The sequence below is a fragment of the Scaptodrosophila lebanonensis genome, unplaced genomic scaffold, assembly GCF_003285725.1.
Source record: "Scaptodrosophila lebanonensis strain 11010-0011.00,11010-0021.00 unplaced genomic scaffold, SlebRS2 tig00000043-arrow-pilon, whole genome shotgun sequence".
Taxonomy (NCBI): Eukaryota; Metazoa; Arthropoda; class Insecta; order Diptera; family Drosophilidae; genus Scaptodrosophila; species Scaptodrosophila lebanonensis.
In genome coordinates, this window is record NW_022060545.1 from 13,988,122 (window position 1) to 14,013,968 (window position 25,847).

General features: G+C 39.4%; 2 protein-coding genes across 3 annotated transcripts in view; one reads left to right on the top strand and one right to left on the bottom strand.

Annotated features, from left to right (window-relative positions):
* Positions 1-25,847, bottom strand: part of LOC115623264 — a 51,299-nt gene that overhangs the window by 3,220 nt on the left and 22,232 nt on the right. The window contains exons 8-17 of the mRNA XM_030517534.1: positions 22,755-22,969; positions 21,069-21,468; positions 13,609-13,856; positions 13,094-13,555; positions 8,202-8,402; positions 6,568-7,182; positions 5,254-5,435; positions 3,439-3,747; positions 3,049-3,364; positions 2,886-2,989 (exon numbers count right to left, since the gene is read on the bottom strand). Coding sequence (XP_030373394.1) covers positions 2,886-2,989; positions 3,049-3,364; positions 3,439-3,747; positions 5,254-5,435; positions 6,568-7,182; positions 8,202-8,402; positions 13,094-13,555; positions 13,609-13,856; positions 21,069-21,468; positions 22,755-22,969 — 3,052 coding nt within the window. The remainder of the gene's footprint in view (positions 1-2,885; positions 2,990-3,048; positions 3,365-3,438; positions 3,748-5,253; positions 5,436-6,567; positions 7,183-8,201; positions 8,403-13,093; positions 13,556-13,608; positions 13,857-21,068; positions 21,469-22,754; positions 22,970-25,847) is intronic.
* Positions 10,335-12,494, top strand: LOC115623265 (probable tubulin polyglutamylase TTLL1). Of its 2 annotated transcripts, none has more exons than XM_030517535.1 (2): positions 10,335-10,692; positions 10,754-12,494. In XM_030517535.1, the coding sequence occupies exon 2, from the start codon at positions 10,848-10,850 to the stop codon at positions 12,297-12,299; it is 1,452 nt and encodes a 483-aa protein (XP_030373395.1). In that variant the 5' UTR covers positions 10,335-10,692; positions 10,754-10,847; the 3' UTR covers positions 12,300-12,494. The 2 variants fall into 2 exon arrangements, with proteins under 2 accessions (XP_030373395.1, XP_030373396.1); XM_030517536.1 differs by lacking the exon at positions 10,335-10,692 and having other exon boundaries at positions 10,995-11,206; positions 11,272-12,494.

A 25,847-nucleotide genomic window follows, 5' to 3' on the forward strand; every position in this document is an offset into this window, starting at 1 on the left:
TTGAATGCAAGGACGAGCTTGGATCGGAAATTCAATTTTGGCGCAGCTTAGCTTCAGACAAAGACAAAGTACATGCTAAGTAAGCTAGAAAGTAAAATGGGGGTCCAAAGTTCGCGCATGCAACGACTTTTGATGCTGCCTCTACAACTGCAACTGCTACTGCAACTGCGGGGTGCATGCTATATCTGCATCGCATCGCATCGCATCGCCAAGCAGCGAATAAGTTCAATATTATGGTTTTACAATGCTCATTGTTGTTGTCTTTGGTATGTGTTCGTACTAACACACACACACATACTCGTACATGGAATGGGTGTATGTGTGAGAGTTTCTAGAGGCTGGTAGTAGCTGGCAAAAGTTTTACAGGCTTGCCGAAAAGTCAAAAGTAAAGTTGAAGTTTTTGTTGAGGCTTTTGCTTCGTGTTTGTTGCTTAGGCGAGCGCTTTTTGTTCTAGCTCGATGCCAGCAAGATGCCATCACAATAAATCATAAGCAACATTGTTTATAAACAGAAATAAAAAACCCACCCATCGAGCGAACAAAACGAATACTCTTGGCCGAATTGCATTGGCGACATATAAATCTCACGAGTAGCTGTAAACAATTGTCGTCCTTCGTATCTATTGAACTTTGAGCATAACTTCAAACAGGATTCTATTGAATGCATTCGCCTTATTGCATTAGCTTTTCTTTGGCTTTACCCAACCGCATATTAATTTCGCAAATGTCTTTTGCAACAAAACCCAAGCCCCAAAACGTTGAATGCTTCGCAATTGCAATAAGCTCAGCAGTTCAATTTACTTGCTATGCGATAGAGGGGAGAGTTGAGAGTGAGGGTGAAGGTATGGGTATGGGTATGGGTGGCGGGACAACTTTTGTGCTGCTCTGTGCACTTTTCTATTAAATAACATTTTAGACAATTGGCTTGGCCACAGGGCATCAACTAACTGAAAACCAATGAACAAAAGTAGTTCGTTTTGTGCTTGCAGCTAAAAACTCCTTAGTCTGCTTGAAGCAGCAAAGTCCGCCATGCGCTCCTTTGTTGGTTCTCCGGTATACAAAATAAATAAGCACAAGTGTGTTATAAGCCAAAGCAACAGGACCATTATAAAGGCAACAAAGAGGACGCCATTTTAAATTAACTTGCCATACACATACGAATATTAGAGTCTTTGCTGTTGTTGTTCAATCATATAATGCATAAGCACATTCGAATAGGACCAACAAATGGGTACAATGCATGAATACACAATTCATATTTGCAGTAAAACTAATGTCAAAACAACAACAATCAATTGGAATATTTACGCATGAATAGGAAAGTGAATGTTTGAAATGGTTTGACTTTCGACCTGTTTATTTGTGTATTTATCAAATAAAACAAAATGCAATTTATTAAAACACCAGGCATTGTAAATTTACAGACAAATTGAAGCAGGCATTCAAATGTGTAGGCTTGCTTGATGAAAAGCTTTGATACAGAAAATAAAGGAAATAACTCACATTAAAGAAAGACTTTATCTTTAAAAATCGTTGAACGTTTCTTTAATTTTTGCGATTTTAAGGAAAGAGGGCCCAATAGTTTTGTGTTTGCTCATCATTTAAATTTTTAAGAATTGAATTGAACTGAAAATAATATACGCCTAATTTATTGATATATTTTTGAAGAGTTGCATAGAATCAGGAAAAAACGAAACATATCTTGCATAGGGATTAGAAGAGAAGAGAGACTTAGAGAAGGACGGACAACTGGACAGATCGCCAGGTGAATTAAAAGACAAGGCTATAACGACCTATTTTGTCATATTAAAAATATCGATGCACCAATAACTTCCATGGGTATTTGATATCGTGCATAGATTGTGATGAAACTTTAGATTATTTTATGTAAATAATCTTAAATTGATGATGAACCTGTCTTTTTTTAAAGAAAGTATAACATTTATTAATTTCGATTATAGATATTTAGCTGAATTCGTAATGCAGGCGTACATAATGGTATATAGAACATTATGAATTGTATTTAAGACAATGGGTCAGAGCTATCTAACATTAATTACTAGTAATTTAAAAAAAAAACCCCATTACTGTATGCTTATATTTTTTCATTTAATATTTTTGATAAGCTCGAATAAGTGAGTGAAAAATTAACCGAATATTGTTAAAGATTACATTAATTTCTGGCACTACAAAATGAATCAGCAATTCAAATTAGTTATTACTGAAAATTAAGTGTCTACTAATTTTAAGTGTCATTTAATTGAATGCGTTTTAGGGAAATTTGAAGTCTTGTGAGATTCGTAACTGGGCATCATCAATCAAATGTTTTGTTTTGTAAAAGTGTGAGTTACCTTTCTTCTTATTCTTATAAATATAAACAAGGCGATGTATGTTAATGTGTATATGTGTGTATATAGATACTTATAAATACATGCAATTTTAGAAATCATGCAAGAGCAGAGATTGACGATGAACATTCTCCAATATACTCCATGCAGAATAAGAAAATGTTTCTTTGCTTCGCTCTTTGGCGCTGGCCTTAGAAATGTGCATTGAAATAGGCGTGTGTTTTAATGGATTTGTAATATGTACAAACAATAACAGCTTAATTATGCATGGACATGTTTAAGTGCTCTTTAATAATGTGAAGATATATTTGTATTATGTATGTATGTATGTATGTATGTAGATAATGTAATGGCATGCTGCTCATGGCTGCGTTGTTATTTATACATCATTAACATCTCCATCATTGTCATCATCATGCCAATCTGATTGAGGCCCACACCCCGCTCACAATTCGTGCAGATTTGTCTCACTTATTGTGACGAGAGGCGCCACTTTGTATAAATGCTGTACAACGGGCAAAGTTGGGCCACTGCTTACCGGTAGCGTCGGAGACACTTGTTCCTTCTCATGGCCGTGTTCGCGCTCCCCAGTGTCCAGCGTGGGCGGAGGAGGCGTTACTGATGCTGCTGGAGGTGCCGCGGCTGTAAGATGGAATAATATTCATTTTTTACAAGTCTTTCAAGTAATTTAAATGACGCACCATTTGATGCTGTTGTTGTTGTGTCCGGCTGAGCGGTGGAATCCTCTGCTGGGCTGGGCCCATTCTGCCGCTCTGCGAGTGGCTGGGGCTCGACTACTGCGTCATTTAATTCATGCTGTTGTGGAGCCGTTGGCTCATGCACCTCTTCAGAAGCCTCATCCTCGTCGTCTTCCTCTTCAATGCGCTTTGCTATGTCGCCATTCTTAGTTGCTGCTGTGGGCGTTGTGGGCGCCGATGTCGCTGTTGCTGCGCTGCCATTCTTCAGGATGCCCACCAACGGCTGGCCGTTGCCAGGTTTCTTGTCGTCTTGCGGCAGCTGCAATGAGTCGTGACAGGCAGACGGAGACATTTCAGACACACGCACTCACAATTAATTAAAAATTAACTCACCGGCTTGTAGCCGTAGGGCGGACCAGCGCTGCCTGCGCCCGTGCCCTTAACAGCTGGCGACTCGTGCATTTTCGTGGCCTGCTCCTTGGACCAAATAATGTCCTCGTCCGTTTCGCGCTCGATGCGTTTCTTGTACGCCAGATGGCTGCGATATACCTCGAGCAGGCAGCAAATGACAATGATGACGAACACGCTCGTCAGCGTAATGAAGACAACCTGAGTGGAGTCCTCCTTCTTGTCCACGTCATAAACGAATTTCGATATGTATGGCACGCGTTGCGGCGGCTCCTCAACCCAGGGCTCAGGAATCTGCAAGTCGGGTCGTTCATTAGCACAATTTCCTAAGTCTCATCCCTCACACACACACACACACACACACACACACACACACACTCACACACACCATTGTGGATTGTTCACACAGGACAATGGGTTCGATGAAATTTCCCCTAGCTTTAAATTTATTGCCTTCGTTTGTACATATGAAACATATTTTAATCTCGTATTTCATTTGTTGTTTTTTTTTTCAATCGCCAATTTCATTGATGAACGATTTAATATGCTTCTTAATTTCATCAGCCATTATACACTCAAACATATATTCATATTCAACTCAATGTTCTAATATTTCGTATTTAAATCAAATATAAGCAACACAAAATTAACTAAGAACATATCCAATTACTGATTTAAATATGAATAATATTTAAAACAAAGTGTAAATATTTGTCTTCAAAGAGTGTCGTGCTCGATTTAATGTTGAGCCATAATTTTAATATGCACCCACTTCAAATAACAAATAGTTAACTATATTCCATGGTACATGTTAATATTTAAATCAACTTTAATTTAAAGTTGTTGGTTGTGCATTTAAAAATACTAAAAATATATTTCATTTTAATCATTTTAATTGTTAATTCGAATATTTTCAAGTCAATATTGATTTACGATATAATATTTTATTAACATAACGAAAGTAAGTGTAACTCATACACCCTACCAAATGTGGTTATTAAGAAACTGAAGTGGAGTAGAAAAAAGTGTTAAAAATATTTTATATTTTTAAAAGAGAAAATAAAATAAAAATAAGTGACTTTAGTTTAAGTACTTATGAGAGCAAAAGTTAAAGCATTTTAAAGGTCTTCTTACATATGTAGTTTCATTGCAAAATATAACTTATTCACCCAGTTATTGTATAAAAGCCAAATGGGCTTTTCAATTCTACATATAAACAAATATTTAAGCTTCAAGTTAATTATAACAATTAAAATGGTAGGCATCTTAGTTTTTGAGATAAATATATAGTACAATTGTAAAAAATCTAAGTAAAAATTGAATGTCTAATAAGACAACATATAACATACAAGTATGTTGGTTGAGAAAGAGAATAAATGGTAAATGCTCAGTGATGTAATATATCCTATAAGAAAAAAAATTGCCTCGATGTTTCCACTAAATTCGAAAAGAAATGACCTTCTGATTTTGAATTCCTCCTCCTTGACAAAATAGACTTTAAATGATTCAAATCGAATAAATTAGACTATTTATTATATATTATGAAAGATTATTAATTTATAAAGTATCTCACGCTGAGGTATCGAGTCTGCTTAACACAAAAATGAATTGAATTAAATGTGTATTGAGAGTGTAAGCTTACAAAAGTTAAAAGTCCAGCTTTTCCAGATACTTGTATAACATAACCAATCCAAAGCTAAAGTTACCTCGTCAATAACTACTGCAACTTGGCATTCATTTATTTCCACTCAACATCTTTAATGTGGCAATGTCCTTCTGAACAGAGCCTAGTTTACTCACCATGCTGACGTTGACCATTGGCTCCTGTGTGGGCTGTTCGGACACATCGAATTTTGCATTGCATTGGGCGCTGCGTACGCCCTGCGGATTTATGACCGTTATGTTGTCGGCTCCAGACTTGGTGAATAGCATATACTCCTCGAGTGGCTTCATAATGTGTCCGTTCACTTGTATGTAAATGTCTGTCGCAAAATTGGTTGTTGTTGTTGTTGTTGTTGGTGGTGGTGTTGTTGTCGGTTTGTCGGCAATTGGGAATATTGGTGAAATTTTCATTAGTATTGGTCATTAATTCAAATTGAAATTCAAATTCGGTTCTAGCAACCGGCCAAGCCGGGCATTCGGCCGTGTGCCAGCGTCCTGTGCTTGCCCAAAACTGAAATTGGCAATAAAATTTTAACTTCTCGACTTGACTTGGCCCGATTTGTGACTTGGCTGGAACGTGTGCTTGGGCATGGGTGTGGCACATTCAATGCCTTTTATTTGCCAAGGATACGTTTTATGGGCGACTACTTGAATCACGCTTTAATGGGCTACGCTTTACAGGAGGCGTGGCTGACAGTTTGTAGGCGTAACTAGCAGCTGGCTAGTTGAAATTTAATCAAAGTGTTGCGGTAGCTAAGGCAGCCATTTTTGAAAGCGCGCCACTCCGAAAATTGTTGCAAACAAACTTCGACTCGCGATTTATAGCGAATGCCTCGGAAATGACTTTTTATGGCACAAAATAAATTTAAATTTTTGGTCAACAATGTGGCCTGGAAGCATTGTGTGTACAGTAAAGCTTCTTAAAGCTAAATTAAGGACTGTCACAAAGAAGCCGCTGCGTCTGTCTAACCAGATGCGAACAGGATGTCGGTCCGCCTGTCTGCTTTAGAGCTATTGACCTTAGCATTTGTTCGGCTTCAAATCGTTCTTTTATCGTCGAGTCTTTTTTCTTTTTCATAAAACACACAACCGGGATTATAAGAGTACATCATTAACAATATTAACAACATGAATTGTTTATCTTTAGAAAACATTGATATGAAAAACAAATAAAAAATGACCACAATGTGTGGTATAAAAGCTGTTAGCTTGTAATACCATCCTCACCCTCATAAATTGGAAAATATGTAATACAATCTTATGGTCGTTTTGGGTTCGCTATAGCCGAGTACACTTGCGTTCACTGTACAAACCATGATGAGTCGGCCTACAGCTTGATGCAGCTGGCAGCAGTTGACCCCACCAGCGAATTGTTGTATGGGCAAGCAATAAGATTTAATGGCACGGAGATGTACGATTTATGGCCCAGGCCACAACGGAAGATCTACTCACTGGACAAACAACCGCTGTAACTCTTGAAGACCGCAAAGCGTGAGTCTGTCGTATTGATGCCGCCGATATGCACGCGATTCGCGCCCGCATCTCCGTTGGTCGTGAGCACGCGTGCCGGCTTCTCTGCCAGCTGCACCTGCTCTCGATCGATGTAGAGTCTTGCCTGAGTCCCGTTGCGCTCATAATAAACTGAATGACGGGCACTGTTCAGGAAATTTCTGTCGACTCGTGCGGCCATCATCAGACCGCCCTCACGATCCTCCTCGAATTGCAGGTAGCCGTCAGAGGTGATGGCCAGCAGAAGGTAATAGCTGCGCTCCTCCGCAGTCTGTAGGAGCAACATGATGCGGTTCGCACGTCGCAGATCGAAGGACGAGAACGCCAGCTGCAGGCGCATGTAGTGTACGCGGCCTGGTAGTTCGAATTTGCGTTGCAGTGTCGACTCGCCACTGAAATCGGCTCCTTTCTCCTCCGAACAGAACTCGCCCAGGAAGCTTGTGTGCTCGCAATCACAGGTGGATATCTGTTTGGCAAAGTGTTCCTGGCAAATACCGCCATTCTTACACGGCTCCGCATCACATTTAATCTGGCAATTGGGCAGCACGCCGTTTTGAACTGAGAAATATAAATATAAGCAAGGCGGTGGGATACGATTTTAGCAGTATTCAATGATTTTTATTTTAAGACTAAAAAATTCTGAACCATGCTCAAAATAATAGGTTTATTTGCCTTTGAAACCTCGAGAAAAATATAATAAATAAATTAATTCTGATCTTAAGGGAAGGCCATTTTTTTTTTTAAGTTGAAACTGGGAAACAAATAAATATAAAGAGACCCTGCAAGATGCCATTATTTGCTTTAAAAGAATATTTCGAATATTTTCTTAAGCGATAAACGACAAAAATTCAATCTCACAACATTCGTATACTCTTCCATGAAAAGTTTAAGTGCATAAAGTGTTTTGGAGAGCATGTTTGTAACACTAAGATGGAAGAATCACTCGAAAGATCTATAAACATAAAACTTGCAGCGACGCTTCTTTTGGACGGACATGACGGAGATAACATGCCAAGACCAATCACCTCTGAGCCAAAAAGTATATATATGTTCTTAATCTTAAAAAATTGAAAAGTATGGGTACCATTAAGGGATCAAGTTTTTATCGAAGTCAGTAATTTGTAAAGGTATATGTGTTTCTTAAGACTTACAATGTTCTGTTTTTAGTTATCTAACTAAATTAATGAAATTTTGTTTTTAATCTTCTATTGATTTTCGTATTTGATCTTTCAAATAACGAAACTATGTGCTGAGAATTTCTGTATACTTATTGGCCGGTTAGCTGGCATTGAAGTCAAAGGGCAGATTTTTGCATAAGCATAAATCATTGGGAAGGCATTGCTTGACTGCTCGCCTATCGGATTGGCATTAATCTTGGCCCAAAGTGGCCAGCCGGTTGCGTTTCATGCCGACAGGCGCGCAGCCGCTGCACTTAACGGAAATTGCATGCATATTAAGTTTTCGAAGGCAAAGCGGTTTGGGGAGCAGGCCCAAATGGCATTAGTATGGCAAAGTATCCACACACATACTAGTACATGGACACAAATTGCACTCAGTGAAAATTGATTTATACTTACTCGGCGCTATATTCCTTTCATTGATTTCCGCCAAGTCGATCAACTGCGCACCGATTTTGAGACCACGGACACAGCCAATGTAGCCCTCTAAAGCGGGTGCATCCAAATTCGGGCGAAGCAAATTCGCCGGATCATAGCCGCCGACGTGGAATTGAAAATATTCGGTGGGTGGGGCGGGGGGTCGGTGCGGCGAGAGGACCTCTGCAAATAAACAAAATCAAATGAGCGGGTAAAATACAGGCGCGACAGATGAGCAAACGCGGGATGGAGGAGAGGCATAGATGGCGGGCCCAGGGAGCCTGTCGTTGGCTCGTTTGGCATATGAAGCCGTAGCTTCATTTAGAGTGTATGTGTAGAAGTGTGCACATGTGTGTGGGTGTGTGTGTGTGTATGTTTATGCAGCGCGGAAATGAGCCTTCATTGCCGTGGCGTTTCGGTTGCGGGCTCGTCCTGTTCGGCGAGGTCTTCTGGATAGCCTGCCTCTGCCTGCTTTTTGGCCATCAATTCCGAGTTTAAGTTTGTCTAATTGAAATGTTTGCAACGCCGGCCGAACGAACGATGCCAACTATGCACGTTATGCATGCCACGCTCAAATACTCAAACATTCGGCTGTGCAATTTCTAACCGAAACCCATGCGCCCACTCTCCCTTCCTTCCATCCTTCCTTCAAATTCATGCGTGCACTATGTGCGGCGGTCCTGCATGCCTTTGGCCATCGGATTCGTCCATTGGCTTCAACTGGACTATAATTTCAGTTAACGCATTTAATTACATAAGTGCTTATGTGTTATTCTGTGCAAAGTATTGCAGATTGGCACTGATATATAGCCATGTTATCCCACTTGCTATGGGGCCAGTGTCGGAACGGACTTTACATTCGGAGCGAGACTGAAGTTAAGTTTCACATTCACAGGCGAGTAATTATGATTGAAAACTGAAATATTGGCATTGGTGTTGGTCTCACTTTAATTGATTTTCGAGTTGAATTGCAGTGTGCGAGGAAGTGAGGATTGCAGATCTGAACATTCAACTCCATAAGTGAATTTCCATCCTCGTTCCATGTTTACGCATTCTATTTAGCTCTATTTAATGCTTGCCTGTTACACACACTATCAGTCAGTAGCACTTTGTACTTTTTATGGGATAATTGTAAATCGAATGTAAATCGGCATAAAAATATTTATTTATTGCGACGCACATACTATAGTTCATGAATTTCAAAACAACTGCTCATAATTCGCTAAAATGTTGCAATTTGTGGAAACGGAAGCATTCGTGCATTGAACAAAAATAAAATTATTAAAAAATGAGTGAATACCATGACGCACCATCAAAAGAATTTATCCCAAAATCGTAGAGAAATTACAATTGCTTTTCAGAAGATCTTCACTGAAGTTTCAAATAGAGGAAAAATTGTAAGAGAGACATTATTCTGAGACTTAAGAGTGCCATTTCCAAGCCATTTTTCTGCGCAAGAGTATTGTTCTGGATGCCAAATATGAATGTATATGATTTGGGTGCTGCATATTGTAGATCTAATTAATGATTACAAATAATTAATAATTAAAAAAAAAATACTAATGAGATCAAAACAATCTAAAATAAAGTTAAAGCAAGGTGGGATAACGTACAATATTTTGGTCTTAGAGTCTTACGATTTTTTTTTCCAAAAACTCGAACATTAATTGTGTTGTCCCGCTGATTTCTAGGTGTATACCGATTACGCATACAATATAACTGTTTAAAATGTAATAGACTGAAACACTCATAATTATTCTGTTGAGGATAAGGGGTTAAAACGAAATATATTCGTCACTCATCATAGCCCAAAAGATTGGGTTTTTATACATAATTATAAATATATGTTTACGATATTCGAATTTCTTTTATCTTGATTCCATTTCAAAGAGTGTTAAAGTGTTAAATATAAATATATGTTTATCATATTCGAATTTCTTAACAAATGAGTTACTTTTCCCTTTTCTCTTGATTCCATTTCAAAAAGTGTTAAATTGAATTTAAAGTCTGCGGACAAATTACGAGCAACAACGGTAGTTGAATTTAGTTTAGAACTTAGTCAAAGCAGGCCGCTTTCATGTGGCAAACTACACGTGAATTAGCTTTTATTTAGTTCTCTTTTTTTATTTTAGTACAGTTTAACAGTTGAAAGTTTTATATAGACAGAAAGACACACCCACTACACACACTCACTATACAATAGACACTTCCCAACAACAGATACTCTGCATGGGGCATAGAGAAAACCGATTCAACTGCACATAATTTGGCGATCACAGTGAACAGATTTGTTGCGAACATTTTTGGCATTTTTGGAAACTTTACTTGCTAAACTATTTGAACATTTTTGCGCCGCTCGGCTGCCATATGAAAAAAGCGACAGTCGGCAATTGAGAGCAGTGGGGAGGCGGTGGTAGGAGGGTCGCCTGGCAACCGACAAAAAGTTGCATGCACATATTTTGGATAATAAAAGGTAGCCAAACAACGAGGACACAGACGACGACAGCTTTTGTTGTTAGTTCAATAATTTGCAGTCGAAAATCGAGCAGGTGAGAGCGCGGTGGAGGCGGAGGCGGAGGCGGCCCCAGCGACGCTAGGCAACGATTCGAGTATCCTTCTCCTGCCCTTATGTCGAATGAGCCGCAGCAGAAAGCATTCCCTGAACCACCACCGATGGTGGTGTGTAACTGGCCCAAAACGTGGCGCTTCACCAATGTGCAGCCGACTCTCAGCCAGTGCACAGTCACAATGTACGGTCGTCTGCCGGTGGCAAGTAATATGAGCAGCGCAGTTGGAGGTGCGGGCGGCGCTGGTGGTGGTCAGGGACACGAGAAGATGAAGATCGGTTTCTGCACGGATCTCGATAAGTCGGTGTTGGTAAACAATTTCGAGAAGCGAGGCTGGCATCAGGTGAATGGAGATGATGACTGGCATTTCTATTGGGCCGGCGTGCAGACGTGCCGGAATATCTTTAGCGTGGATAGTGGGTATCGTATGCATGACAATCAGATGATTAATCATTTTCCCAATCACTACGAGCTCTCGCGCAAAGATTTGTTGGTGAAGAATATTAAACGTTATCGCAAGGATCTGGAGCGCGATGGCAATCCGCTGGCCGAAAAGGCGGAGTCGAATAACTCGAGCGGGACGCGATATCTCTATTTGGACTTTGTGCCCACAACATTTGTGCTGCCCGCGGACTACAATATGTTTGTGGAGGAGTATCGCAAGTTTCCGTTGAGCACGTGGATCATGAAACCGTGTGGCAAGTCTCAGGGAGCGGGCATTTTCCTGATCAACAAACTGTCCAAGCTAAAGAAGTGGTCGCGCGAGGCTAAGGGTCCTTTCCATCCACAAATTGCCAAAGAAAGTTACGTTATCTCGCGCTACATCGATAATCCGCTACTCATTGGCGGCAAAAAGTTCGATTTGCGTCTCTACGTACTGGTTACCTCCTTCAGGCCCCTGAAGGCTTATCTGTTCAAGCAGGGCTTCTGTCGGTTCTGCACCGTCAAATATGACACAAGCGTCACCGAACTGGACAACATGTATGTGCATTTGACAAATGTGAGTGTGCAGAAGCATGGTGGAGAGTACAACACGCTCCATGGTGGTAAGTGGTCTGTGCAAAATTTAGCGTTGTACTTGGAGGGCACGCGGGGCAAGGAAGTAACTGACAGGCTTTTCGGTGCTATCTCTTGGCTAATTGTACACTCCTTACGGGCTGTGGCGCCTGTGATGGCCAGCGATCGGCATTGTTTCGAGTGCTATGGATATGATATTATTATCGACAATGCTCTGAAGCCTTGGCTAGTAGAGGTCAACGCATCGCCTTCCCTGACCTCCACCACGGTTAATGATCGCATATTAAAGTACAAGCTAATCGACAATATACTGTCTGTTGTGCTGCCCCCAGATGGGGTGCCAGATGTGCGCTGGAACAAAATACCAAGTGCGGATGCCTTGGGGAACTTTGAACTGCTTATTGATGAGGAGTTGGTGGCGCTGGACGAGGCCCAGAACAACACAACTTCCCACAACAAACCCTCTAAAGCAGGCGCGGGTAGTCGTTGGAAGTGACAAAGGGCTCGGCCCGGACAAACTTTGGGATAACACAACGAAATTGCAAGTTGAAATCATTGTTAAACTGCAACAAATTGTACGTAGTAAAGAAAAACACTGACAATTATAAAAAGCCCTATCTACAAAGTCATGTAAATACTAAAAGTAATAGTAAAAGTAATATTAGTCAAATAAATTTTGCATCGCAAAGCAGAGGTTGAATACGTTTATACAAGTAATTCAGCATCTCTTTGAATAAAATTGTATCTATGTGCCATTATTACTGCAGGGCTGGCATTTTCATATAACATGCATTATTTTCTTTATGATATTCATGTGTAATCTAGGCGAAACGATTATTTCAAACTCTGCTGAACGGAAGTCTTTTGGTGATGGTATGATGAGTGAAAGCTTCCAAGCAAAAAAACAGTTAAATTTTCAATCTGTCTATGAAGTCCACATATATATTTGGATGGGTAGAGTTTAATTATATCTAGTTTTCAATTTGGATACTAAATCTGTTTGAAAAACAAATTAATTTCCCATTTCTTGAACTTTCAATTGAAATATTTTTTAAATATGTTTTCGTAAGCTTTTTCCAAATTTTTCGTATTTTCAAATTTTATCAAACCGTGAAAAAATGTAAGCTCAAAAAATTATAATTACAAATGATTCCTTTAAGTATGGAATAATATTGTAATTACATTTGCATGTTGGCAGTAAGCAACCGGAATAAATGAATGTCAAAATGTATGTAAAATATGTTAAATATTCAATGTTTATAAAATTTCAGGAACTGTTTCGAGACTTACCTTTCTCAGGGTTGCTCCAGGGCTTATTGGCGTACTCATCCGAAAGTAGAACACCCCGATCGACACTAACGCTACGCTGATTGACGTGCATGCGCGTCTCCTGCTCTCCACGCACAATGGCAACCTGGATGCTTTTTAGAGAGGCCACCAGCGTATCGTCCAGGAGTGTCAGGTTTACAATTTCATCGCCATAGTTGTAGAGGAAAACAATTTCTCGTGCTTGACTGACATAGAGTTGGACAAAGTTGTTGTAGTGATCGTTGGCATAAAGCACTAAGGCGTTGGTGTCGTAGGAGCGCAAGTTTATGAGCATATCCTGACTAAGTATGCCCTTGAGTATATCACGCTCCCCCTCGCTCTCAATGCCATGCAACAGCATCGCTGTCGTTGGTGCCACGCTTAGATAGTTGCGCATCAGGAATGACTCGCGATTGATGAAGGTTAGAGCCTTTTCGTTGATATCTGTAGATATGTGAGGTTAGTCCATTGGTCAACTTTTGTAACCAGCTACTCACTTGTCTCGCAGAATTCGCCAATATGCGCCCAGGGATTGTTGCAAACGCACTTAAAGCTGCTCCATAGCTCCTTGCATTGCGCCCCATTCTTACAGGGAGAGGGTACACAAGACGGCTTACAGTCCTTGATGATCTCTGACAGATGCACGGACATATAGCTGTAGATGTCCAGTATTTCACCATTGACAACCAGTCCACGGAAACAGCCAATAAGGCCAGCCTTCACAGACAATTTCTTCAGCAGATCCCTGCGGGCGGGTGGGCGATAATTGAGATTGAACTTTAATCACATGTATTAGCTACTTCTTAATAACAATAAAGCAAGCATAGACTTTTTTAAATGTCGTATTAACAACTCTTCACACATGTACAAGTATATTGTATAACACGTTTAAAGAACGTAAGTTTAGCGTCCAAGAAAATAACCAGTTTGATTTCGAATTTAGTTTGAAGCGCACTGTTTGATATTTTACACAGTAAAACAAAAAATCAGCACTAGTAATAAATACACCATTTCTCTTAAATTGTACAAATAAATAAAACGATAAGTATGGAGATATTTATGGCGATATATTAACAATATAACGTACATACAAGTAGGTGCAATTCTGCTCGCGAGCAAGCAATTTTGAAATGAAATGTCGGACATACTTGTACTTGTAGAAATACTCTCTAGTACGCCCTGTGGTTAAAATACTGCTCTTGCGTTTTGTGACCAGAAAGGTATACTTGTAGAAAGCATCAGTAACGCATTGAGTTTATTTAGAAGCCATTAAACGGGGATCATAATCTTTGCTTGCCATCATATTCTATAGTAGAGGAATGTTGCTTATAAACCTTGGTGTAGTTTTTCTTCATGAAATTGAATTTAATGTTTTTTATACCCTGTACCCGTAGGGTAAAAAGGGTATATTAGGTTTGTGCAAAGTATGTAACATACAGAAGGAAGCATCTCCGACCCCATAAAGTATATATATTCTTGATCAGCATGACGAGAGAAATCGATCTAGACATGTCCGTCCGTCTGTCCGTCCGTCTGTCCGTCTGTCCGTCTGTCCGTCCGTCTGTCCGTCTGGATGAACGCGAGGATCTCAGAAACTATAAAAGCTAGAATAACCAAAGTTGGCATCCAGATTCTCCTGGGTCCGAGTAAGGACGAGTTTATTTTATTTTTTTTAATTTCCCCCCCCTTCCCCCGCTACAGAATTTCGTCAATAGCGTCCACATTTCAAATGCTACCTAAACCAAACTTTGCACACATAATTTATATATAATTGTCTAGTGTTTTATTTTTGTTTTATCCAATTCGGTCAATTCTGAGAAAAGTTATTAGCGAAACAAATTCTCGCCAGTACAACCTCCCCAAACTGCAGCAACAAGTTCGCTCTTCTTCTTCCTCTTTTTGCTGCTGCTATGGGCACATATAACTCAGTGACGGAAGTTTACCTGGGTACAGGGTATTACACTGTCGGGCTTGCTCGACTGTAGCGTTCTCTCTTGTTTTTTTTTAGTTCCTTGTAGACCAACAAGGGATTATTTTCCATTCATCTTGTCTAGATGCACAACTAACTAGGGATACTGGCTTCTGACTATAACGATATTTTTCACAAATTTTTAAAAACGGTTCTCTATAACCATTCCTTACGCCTAAGAGTCAGGACTTTGCTTGTCGGACAGGCACTGCAATTTTTGCCTACCGGGTTGGAGATTTTCCTTTCCCTTTTTTTGCTCCTAACCTAATTAGGTTTTTAATCAACATTAAGTTTTCTCTTCTATATACAATTTACTTAGTTTGTAAATTTTACAAAGTCTCTGACCACATTTCGCTTTGCATCGGGGAATATCTGGCCGTATAGCAAATAGTATTACCTCAACGAGTCGGAGGCTTTAATAGACATTATTATAAATACATTTATATTTGAGGCTTTCTTATCCATTAAGATGAAATTAATGGATTATTGTATATATTAGTTGAAATCTGTATCCTCATTTGTTCACATAATTATATTTCAACACTACATTCCACACATTTTTAAGCATGTATCAAGTATGTGGGTGACAAGGAAAGTGCCAATTTAAATTGAATTGGCTTTCCTTCCACATTACAATGCCTAAACTTAAAAGGAACATTTTGGCTTTAATAATAATAAATGTGTCTTGCCTAATATAAGAGAAGAAAAAAAGGTATAGTATTACAAAGAAAATGAGGAGGGCCTGGCGTCAACTGAAAGTCATGTTGGCCAAAGTTGTGAGCTCAATTGTAAAGCAGCTGGCATTTGCATAGGAATGATGAAAGTACAAATAGTTAGATTGGCATTGCCAATTATGTAAATATAAATTGTGACCCATATTGCTCGATTCGAGCATTTGCAAATCGAAGCGAATGGTTGCGAATAAAATGTTCAAATGTTCAAACCCATTCAAATGCTCCTTCTGACCCCCCCCTTGACCCAACTCAGTGCAATGCAGCTCACGCTTTCATTTGGCTTCACTTGCTTTCTACTCCTTCTGTTCCCTAGCACATTTTTTGTATACGATATTTTTATTCCGCTTTGGAAGTTTTGCTGCGCTTTCAACTTTTGTACGCACAGTGTAGCCAACAATGAATTGGCCAATAAAATCTCAAGTGTAAGCTTTTGAAAATTAAAGTGGCGGAAATGTCTTGATTATACGCGTATAGCGTGGGCTAAGGACGCCCTGGTCGGGCGGTAAGAATAAGGCAGCTACGATGAAAGTTCTTCGCAAATGTCTTTCTAAATTATGTAAATTTCATTACGAGTCGCGACGGCCGCCGTCGCCACAGTTTCCAAGTGTCGTATCTCTGTTGCGCTTCGCCTCTAAACATTGACAAAAGTTTTAAGCGAAATTAAAATTCTTGTTAACGGAAAAAGAAGGAATAAACTTGAGGGACAAAAAAAACGCCAAAGAGAAAACGAAACGTGCATGCAGGCGTTCGGGACTTCGGGGACACCACTCAGTGCCATTTTATTATAATTTCTTTCACTTTCCTTTGCCTTGTAATTGTTTGCTAAGTTGTGTAATTGTTGCTTAAGCATCAAAGTTATTGGAAATGCCAAAGCAATCGACAAACTCATGGCAAGCAGTTGTTAATGTCATTTATCTGCTAAGCTGCTCAAATCATTTTAAAAATTGTAGGCAACATTTGCTGTTGAATAATTGTTTGTTATGCATCATACAAGTATATATGTTAATATTTTGCCCGTTATACTTGAAATCTATACCCCTTTGGTTAATAAATCAGAGATAAATTTCAAGCCAAACACTGTTCTTTTCGGGGAGTAACTATACTAGATCTGTAAAGCTGTCATTTTATACAGGACTGGGTCAATGCTAGTAGTTAACATCGCAAAAGAGGCTCATATAAATAGGTATTTCACTAACGGCTGATTAATTCAACTTGGTTTTTCATTAGAGTATCACATTAGTAGAATTGATAGTCTTGATGTGTGTTACTTCACGAACAAGTTTAGGAATATCGGTTCAAAATCAAATTCGAATGGTGTCTCTAGTTAAAAGACTTCTAAATCCTTCCTTTTACTTCAATTTTACTTCAGGCATGGCAGACGAAACTCTATGCGGAGTCGAGTCGATATAGAAATGTCCGTTTGTCAGTCCGTAGGTAGAGAATAGCCAATAGTCGACTATTTTTTGTGTGCTATTACTGTCAATCTTGCTTTGCCTTTTAACGTCAACGTCAAGAGTCGCGTGCCCCACACACTCGCATTGCACATACGCCCCGGTGGCATCCGAAGCGTGACACGCGCGCGTATAAAATAAAATTTAGCGCTTTGCGTTGCAAATGATGTGCCCCACGGACTGACAGTTGGAAGATTGTTGTTGGTGTTGCCACCAGTGGGTGGTTGGTGGTGGGTGGTGGGTGGTAGGTTTCCAAATTAACGGCAATACGAGTAAAATAAAAAGCGCAACGAAATGTTAAGCAAGAAGTTGGAAAATGCAGCAAGTCGAGCAGCGAGTGCAACGTGTGGCACATGCAGCGGAAATCCTATTAAGGCTGCAAACGCGCAAAGTGCGAAGCAATTAAAAATTTATTTAACGCCGTCACAAGCAATTAAGCACTTTTCATTCATTCATGGCGGCCACTGGCACTCGCTGAGGCAACGGGACTGGCGACAACACTGAACAGCAGGCGATGCCAATTCCCGCTATCGCCACACTCTGCACCCCGCACCCCATTTCATCCAATTTTCCCCAATGAGAGCGGACACGGTCCTGGTGTCCGCCGCTTCCTGCAGCGAGGCGAATAATTCGCATATTTTGATCGCCGGTTGCTAACGACTGGACTCGACGTTGGTGTGAATGAAATTGATGCTGCGGCGGTGGGGAGTGGCCTCTAAGCACGACGGGGCATGCAACGGCGGCAGCAATAACAACAACAACAGCAACAACAACAGCACCAACAAAAACGGCAACAGCAGCAGGCGATGTCAGTACAAAAACCGATTACACAATCATTAGCGTTGTCTGCTGCATCATCGGACAGCAGCCGTTGTAATTTTTGTGCTGCAGAATTTTAACATAAATTTCCATAGCAGTTTCAACAACTGCAACTACAACAACAACAGCAACAACAGCTGCAGCTGCAGCTGCAACAACAGCAACAGCAGCAGGGAGCCAAGCCCGTCGCTGCAATGGGGGAAGACTTTAAGCTGCCGCAGATTGGAAGCGTCGGGTGTTATGCCTCGACCACGGCTCTGTCAATATGTTGATTAACTCATTTATTTATGAGCTGGCGTTGATTCTGCTTAATGGCTTACGCCGGTTGCCGGTAGCCGGTACTCCGTGGCCTTTCCGAGGATGCTCCTTCAATCTGGAGAAGTGCCGTTGCTGTTGCTGCTGCTGCTGCTGCTATTACCCTTGTCATGGTATACGAGCTTACATCAACATTTTCCTTCTTGCGATGTTTTTTTAATATGTGCTATATGGCTACATATACATACATACATACATACATATATATGTGTCATGTATGAAAATATATTCGTTTGTGGGCATATTTTTTACGCTGTGTTTTCGCGCTCGTGCCGTTGTAAATAAATCGAACTCATTAATTGGCGTAGTAGTGAAAGCAGCTTGGTCGGTTATAAAGCGCAGCACTTTACCGTTAATTACTCTGCGTGTTTACCGCTCATCGAAATTTTATGAATGGCGCGCGGCTTGTGCGGGCTCGAGGTTAAGTGCAAATGTTCACGTACAAGTATTTTCCTTAACTTAATGCGCTTCCTCATTGCTTCAGGGATGAGATATACTGTAAGTGGGTATTGTGGGAATGTTTGCAATCGACAGATAAAAGTTTAAAATTTTCATCAGCGAGCGGATACGACCAAGTTGCAGTATAATACGAAGATTTATTCAATTTAGGAAATGTTTATTATATTCCCAGTACATTCTGCAGGAGCTCAATAGCTAGCCTAAGCCTGATAACGAAAGCATTCGTAGTAAGAATTACTTGTACTTGCTTAAATTAAAGTCTTCATTTTATATCCCTGCCTTAACGACTGATTTTTTTATATTAGCCAACAGGACAAAGTATATATGAATGTATACTTGTAAATATGATTGATAGACATGAGGCAGGACTAGTCAACCTAGTTATGTCCCTCTATTTTTTTTCTTTGAAGGCAAGTATCTTAGAAGGATTGCTTTACTCCACCCATACCTGAACAGAACCTTATGAACAATATGCCAAGTGTGATCATTAAAGCGAAACTTTAAAGAAAGTTATAGATGCGTATATAATCTCTATCCATGGTCTGCATCAATTACGAGTGCTTATTATTATATTCATTAAAAAATTAAGTGTTTCATTCAAATACCATCTACATACGTATTTGGTATACGTTTTTAAGACAGAAATTTTGAATTAAAAAATATTTCAAATCATTTACTATATGTCTGTTGCTTATTTAATTTTTAAAATTAGAAAGGAATAAGGAATAAGAGAAATACAAATTATTATTAAATAAATAATTTTCATGAAAGTGTTTGTTAAAATCAAATATATTGCTTGATGAACGTAATTGAAGACTTTTTTTTTTTATCAGCAGTGGAAAAAATTGAATTCCTTTGGTTTCGCCCTCAATTAAAATATGTTTTTATTTATAAATGTTAAAGAGTGAAAATATTTGTTTTTGTAACCATGAAAGAATTTAAATATTACAACCAACTGGTCAAATATATTTACAATTTGTCCAAAGTCCATGATTAACAAGTGGAGAATCTAATGTTGATATTACTCTGTACGTATGTGTAGAATAATTCAATAAAAAACTAAAAAAATTAAGAAGTAATCAGTAATTGGAGGTATTTGCCAAATTTGGGCCAACAATTCCAAGAATTGCGGACGGACAGATAGACGGACAGACATAAATCGTACGTAAGGGCTTCCAGTTTAAAAATATCTGCTGGTCAGTTTTTTGACGAATCAGCAAGGTATCCAGCAGTCGTTGGGGCTGCATTCTTATAGTACTTGTAATTATGGAATTTCGATATTCATTCTCCGTGCCGATTTTAATAATTAAACAAGCGTGCGGCTCTTAACACACTTGCATTATCCCCATAAAAAACGTAGTACTTATGTGGCAAGTCAGCACTTGTGGCGGGTTTTTATTCTTGTAGTGGCCCTCGAAACGACCCCTCCCATGTATCAGTTTGTCTGGGTGGGTCGATGAGTGTGTCTCTATTTGTGGGCGTGAAGAGAAAAACTTTCAAATTATGCCAATCAAGCATAACCGCATTTTAAGTGCGCCAACTGCAAAGGAGTAACCGAGGAGCTCGCTTGCACAGCTCTGCTGTGGGGGAAAAAGACCGGAGAAGTGCCAGGTTTTCTTCCCTGCCTGCGGGGTGGATTATTGATAATGACTTTAAAATGTATTTCTGCAGGAAATAAAATTCAATTATAGCTTGAATTCATGTTTGATGCAACTAGGTGAGTTGAAAATACCACATACTCGATTTCGATGCTGGGTCCATATGTATTTTGTAATTGACTTTGCAACATAATTAAAGTTGTCGTTTGATTTTTTGCAATACATCAAATACGAGTACTACCCCGAATGTAATTATTTGCAAATTTATTGAAATAGAATTAAATGGGCGACAATTTAGAGGGAAACATCCCCTAACAGTTAAGCCATGAAGTGACACGAATTTGCTTTTGCTTTTGGACTGTTTGTCATTGCTGCCAGCTGGCCAGTTGTATGCGCGTTTATAATTAAAACGTAATGGCCGCAATAAATTGCACAAACCGCAATGGCCAGTGGCTAGTGACCAGTGGCCAGGCAGTCAGGCAGACAGGCCAATTGAGAGCGCCCGCGAGTATTTCACATCGGTTATTATTACAGCTGTTGTAGCCGTTACTGTTACCGTTACCAGCGGTAATAAAACCCCCTTAAGCCCCGTACCAGTCAGCCAGTACTTACAGTGTCGCCCCGCCAATGTACATGCTGCCCTCAAACGGTCCAAATTCCTCCTCAGGCAAGAGATCGAGCATCTGGTAGTCGGTGTTTATCATGAATCGCACATGATACTCGTTGTAGTCGATCCATATTTTATGCCACTCGCCGCCGTTCAACCTGCGGTGCGAGTTAATCACCAGTTCGCGCGTGGTGCCCGTGCTGAGCGTGAAATTGAACGTCAGCTGGTAGTCGCCGGTCAGCGCCACCATGAACGAGGGATAGTGGGCGCGTATGGGGGGCTGGAAGAGTAGGATGGCCTTCTCGCCGGTGGTGCGGAAGGAGAAGGCAATGTCGCCTTTGCGCCAGCCAGGCACCTCAATGTACGACTGCGAGGTCGTGAAGGTGACCACGTACTTCTGCGTATCTTAGAACCGGGTGGATAATTAAATAATTAATTAGTTGTTAGTTTAAGGATTCCTTTAATAAATTGAAATGTTAGATACATGATACCAAGTGCAATCATATTTTTACACTGAATGCGAATGTATGTAACACAGAAAGTTTATACATTTTTGATCAGCCATTGCCATGTCTGTATGAGCGCAAGGGTCTCTAAGAGAGTACAAGTATAAGAGCTAGAATAACTAAACTTGGTATCTGATTCTCCCAAGTTCTAGAGAGTTTGTGTGTTTGTCAAAAAAAATTATATTCAATAAATAAATACAAAATTTGCTGAGTTTGTTCCTCCTGGCTAACATTCCATTTTTGTTTATTTTTATTTTATATTTTATTTGCTTATCTTAGAATTCATTGCACTGCTAAGGAAGAGGATGCAATGGAAAATATAAAATGTTATAAAAAGAAAAGCCTAGTAGATATTCTTCAAATTTGTTTAGATTCCTTTTAGTTTACCTACTCTAACAGCTAAAATAAGTTATTTAATTAAAAAACTATTAAAAAAAAAAAAAAAATTGTCTAAAATTGTCTAAAATAAGTTATTTAATTAAAAAACTATTAAAAAAAAAAAAAAAATTGTCTGGAGTTGGTCTCTCCTGACTAACATTCCATTCTTGTTTATTTTTAAACTTTTTATTTTCCGTGTTTATCTTAGGATTGATTGCTAATTAAAGTAACTCGTTTAAGTGCAGTTAAGGAATATGTTTGCTACTTTTATTGTTGAAAATTGAGCGCACCAATCAACAATCGCCCTAGCCTCAGAAATTTGAAGTGCTTTAACAGAAAACTTCTAAAGAAAGTTGCTTTATCCTTTTCATGGCTCGTTACTTTAGTAGCAGCTTCAACTTATACAAAAGGCAACAGTGGAAAATATAAAATGTTATAAAAATAAAAAGCAGAAGGTAGATATTATTCAAATTTGTCTAGATTCCTCTTAGTTTTCCAACTCTAATACTGTTTTTTTGATGTTATATATACAAAATAAGGGGTATGCTTACTATATACTATTTTTTGCACCTTTTTCTAAGAAACTGATCAGTTTCAATGCATGTTTTAAAGCACATTTCAAATCTTATTACTCACTAAGACAAGAATTATTAGGGCAAACCACACTGATATAATCGGCATTATTTACAAATGTGTTATAAAATTGGTTGAAATGGTTAAATGGGGTTGTATGTTCGTATGCAAATTAAAGTCAGAATAGCCATTTAGTGGGTTATTGAACTTCTCTCTCTTTCTCTCTCTACTTACTTGTTTCCACACACTCAAGCGGACCCAGTGTTATGCGTCCCTGTGCCTCATCGTCTAGATCTTTTTGCTGCAGAAAGTACATGTTAGTGATGCCCAGACTGTGCGGTTCTCGGTAGAAGCCCTCGTCCGAGTTCCACTTGTTCTCCTTCACGTCACAGTTACATGATTGATTTGGGTCCACACACGTCTTGTTCACCGAACATGGACAGGCGCCTCTGCGGGGGCAGGGAAAGTGAGGAAAACGTGAAAGATATTAGGGAGGAGGAGTATAAAAAACCAACAACAAAAACAAAAACCACGCGCATACATTTGCATACATTTGACCGGCATAGGGCTTATGTGGATGCGGATCCGAATGCCAATAGCTGGGTTGTTGACGGCGCTACCAGCAATTTGCGTTCTGTGGTGCTTTTGATGAGCCCGTTGACTGGCCGGTCGCCGACTGATTTTCTTTGGCCGATTTATTGTCGGTTTGGCGAGTTTTTTTTGTGCCATTTAGATGTGCCACTCAATGTTTATTTCTTTTTGTTTGGCCTCAAGTGTGTATCGATGTTTGTGTGAGTTGTATGTGCTCGCACTAGTATGTGTGTGCGGTTTGGCACGCCGTTTCCGGTCGGCGAATGAAAGGCCACCGAACACATGGAGCAGGCAGTCAGCCAGGCGGGCGGACAAACAAACAAACGATGCTGTCAAATTTTGAATGAGTAAAGACTAAACTACGACCCATTGATGGATGGCTCAGTGGGTGGGCTTACTCAAATACACACTCACATATGTACCCCAACACACACACACATACACACACGCATACCATAAAAAGTTAGCTCGTGTTTTTGTATGCATGTATGCCATGGTCTTTAGACCGACTTGTGCTGAATAAACTTCAAACTGTTCGACCGTGCATTCGTTTTCGAATTGTGCCAAAACGCAGCTCGATATTTTTGCCAAGTCGGGACGTCCAATGAAGCGCAACGTCATCCATTTTCAAAAATGGAGAACGAAAAGAACAAGCGAACTAAAATTGTGTTTAGGCTTCTGCATTGATTTAGTGAATGCGGAAATTAGTGACAGAGAGGCGGATGGCCAGCAAGTACAACTTTAAATGGCTTCCAGCAGATGTTGCCTGGTTCTGGGCGCATGATGTATTGACGGAACGGAGAGGCCCTTTATTCAAAGTTCTTTTCAACGGGTTGGAGTGCGAAAGAAATTAGGCGTGAAGTGAGTAAATTTTTGTGCGTAGCCCCATTTATTTTAAAAAGGACGGCTTATAGCAAATATATACGAGTATATTACACAGGCAAAGTTGGGAAAAAGAGTTGTTCGACAATATGGCGCTAACGCACAGGCATACAACACATATACACTCACACCAACTGAAGCACAAAGTTCACTCATAAACCTTATTAGCGCTCAGGCGGAAACATATTTGCCTGACATAAATACAACTCAGCTTTTTATGCCAGCGACGAATGCCAGCCGCAACCAAACACAAACACACACAAATGTATACACACACTCACACACACGCACATTCATACAAGTATGGTCGGTGCTTGTTTTGCACTTCTGCAATTTTGTACAATATTTTGCTTCATATGTTTTACTTTGCCATTTGCCGCTAATAAATTTGTGGCCTTTGGAATTTCATGCAATGCACTGATAGAAAAGAATGCTACTCTTTAAACCATCCTAGATAGCATTATTAGACTGAAAGAATACGAGCTTAAAGCTTCTGAAAAATTGTCTAAGTACCTATTAACCAGAAATGCTTTCATGTTAATCAAATGTATGTTTTTTTCTTCTTTTTTTATGAAACAACAGTCTCTGAAGCCAAAGTTGAAAGCGCCACAGCAAAGACAGAAAACTCAGTTGTGTGGAAGCATTTTGAGGAGAAAAAGCCTTTAAAATAAAATACGCTTGAGAAGTTTGTAATATTAATAAAAATACTTGTATTTCTCTTCAATAAATGAATTATGGTTAAAGCTCTGATGCGTATGATCGCATTGGATGTGCAGTCTTTCAGCATTGTACAGGATCGGGACTTTAAATACATTACGTTTTTCTTTAGTTCCTTAATTTTATTGCATTCAAACTTCGAAGGAACTATCGATAGTATTGATTAATTCATACAAAACTATCGAAAACATCGATGGACTCTACTATCGATAGTTATCATGCTCTAATCGAAATAGACCGCAAAATACTTAGCTTAATTGTGGTTAAACTAACATGGTTGGGCTTTTAAACCACATTCGTAGATAATTCGAACTTTTTCGAAAAATGTCATTGTGAGATCAAAATACAGGCATCCGTTCCGAGGTTCGATTGCAATGACTAAATCTGGCCAATCACCAGGTCGACTGACAACTACATGATTATGGAAACTACTACAACTGAATCCAAAAAGGACTCCCACTACTTCGATGTTTGATGTCAAGGAGGGCGCTGGAACCCCCAAGGAAGCAGACGGGATCGGCAGACCTAAAAAAGACGGCAACCTGGCGGCGGATGTTCATTTATTTTCTCTATGTCCTGTTGGGAACATAATTTTAGTGTTTTTTTTTGAAAAATGAGTAATCCTTTTAATTTTCAAAATAGGGACACTATTTTGTAGACGTAATTGTATAATTGTATATAAATATAGAATATATAAACTAGTTTTTTTAAACGTACAATTATTTTGAAAAGATAAACATATACAAACAAAATACCACTTTTGGGGCCACACCAAGAGAAAAGAAAGTAACGATAATACCACAAAACCCAATAAATGTTTTATTTGAGCATTTATTAAATAGAATTTTCCTAAGATATTTAATTAATCAACTTAAAACTAACAAGTTAAAAGAAGTAGAGCGCAATCGCCCTTCTTTAAATACAAGTTCGTCAATAATGAACGTCTGATTATTTATATTTAGAATGATTTTTTTTAACAGTGTATGTTTTGGGCTGCTTTCAGCACGATAAAATTGTATGCCTCAGTGCATAGGAACAAATGCGACACATAACTTTGATGTCTGGGCCCGGCCAGTGTGTAGAGTCAACGGTGCGCCTTGAAGTAGGCAACACTTTCGTGCACATATGAAAAATCAA

Coding starts and splice junctions, on each gene's coding strand:
- LOC115623265 (XM_030517535.1), top strand. CDS start 10,848: ATGTCGAATGAGCCGCAGCAGAAAGCATTCCCTGAACCACCACCGATG.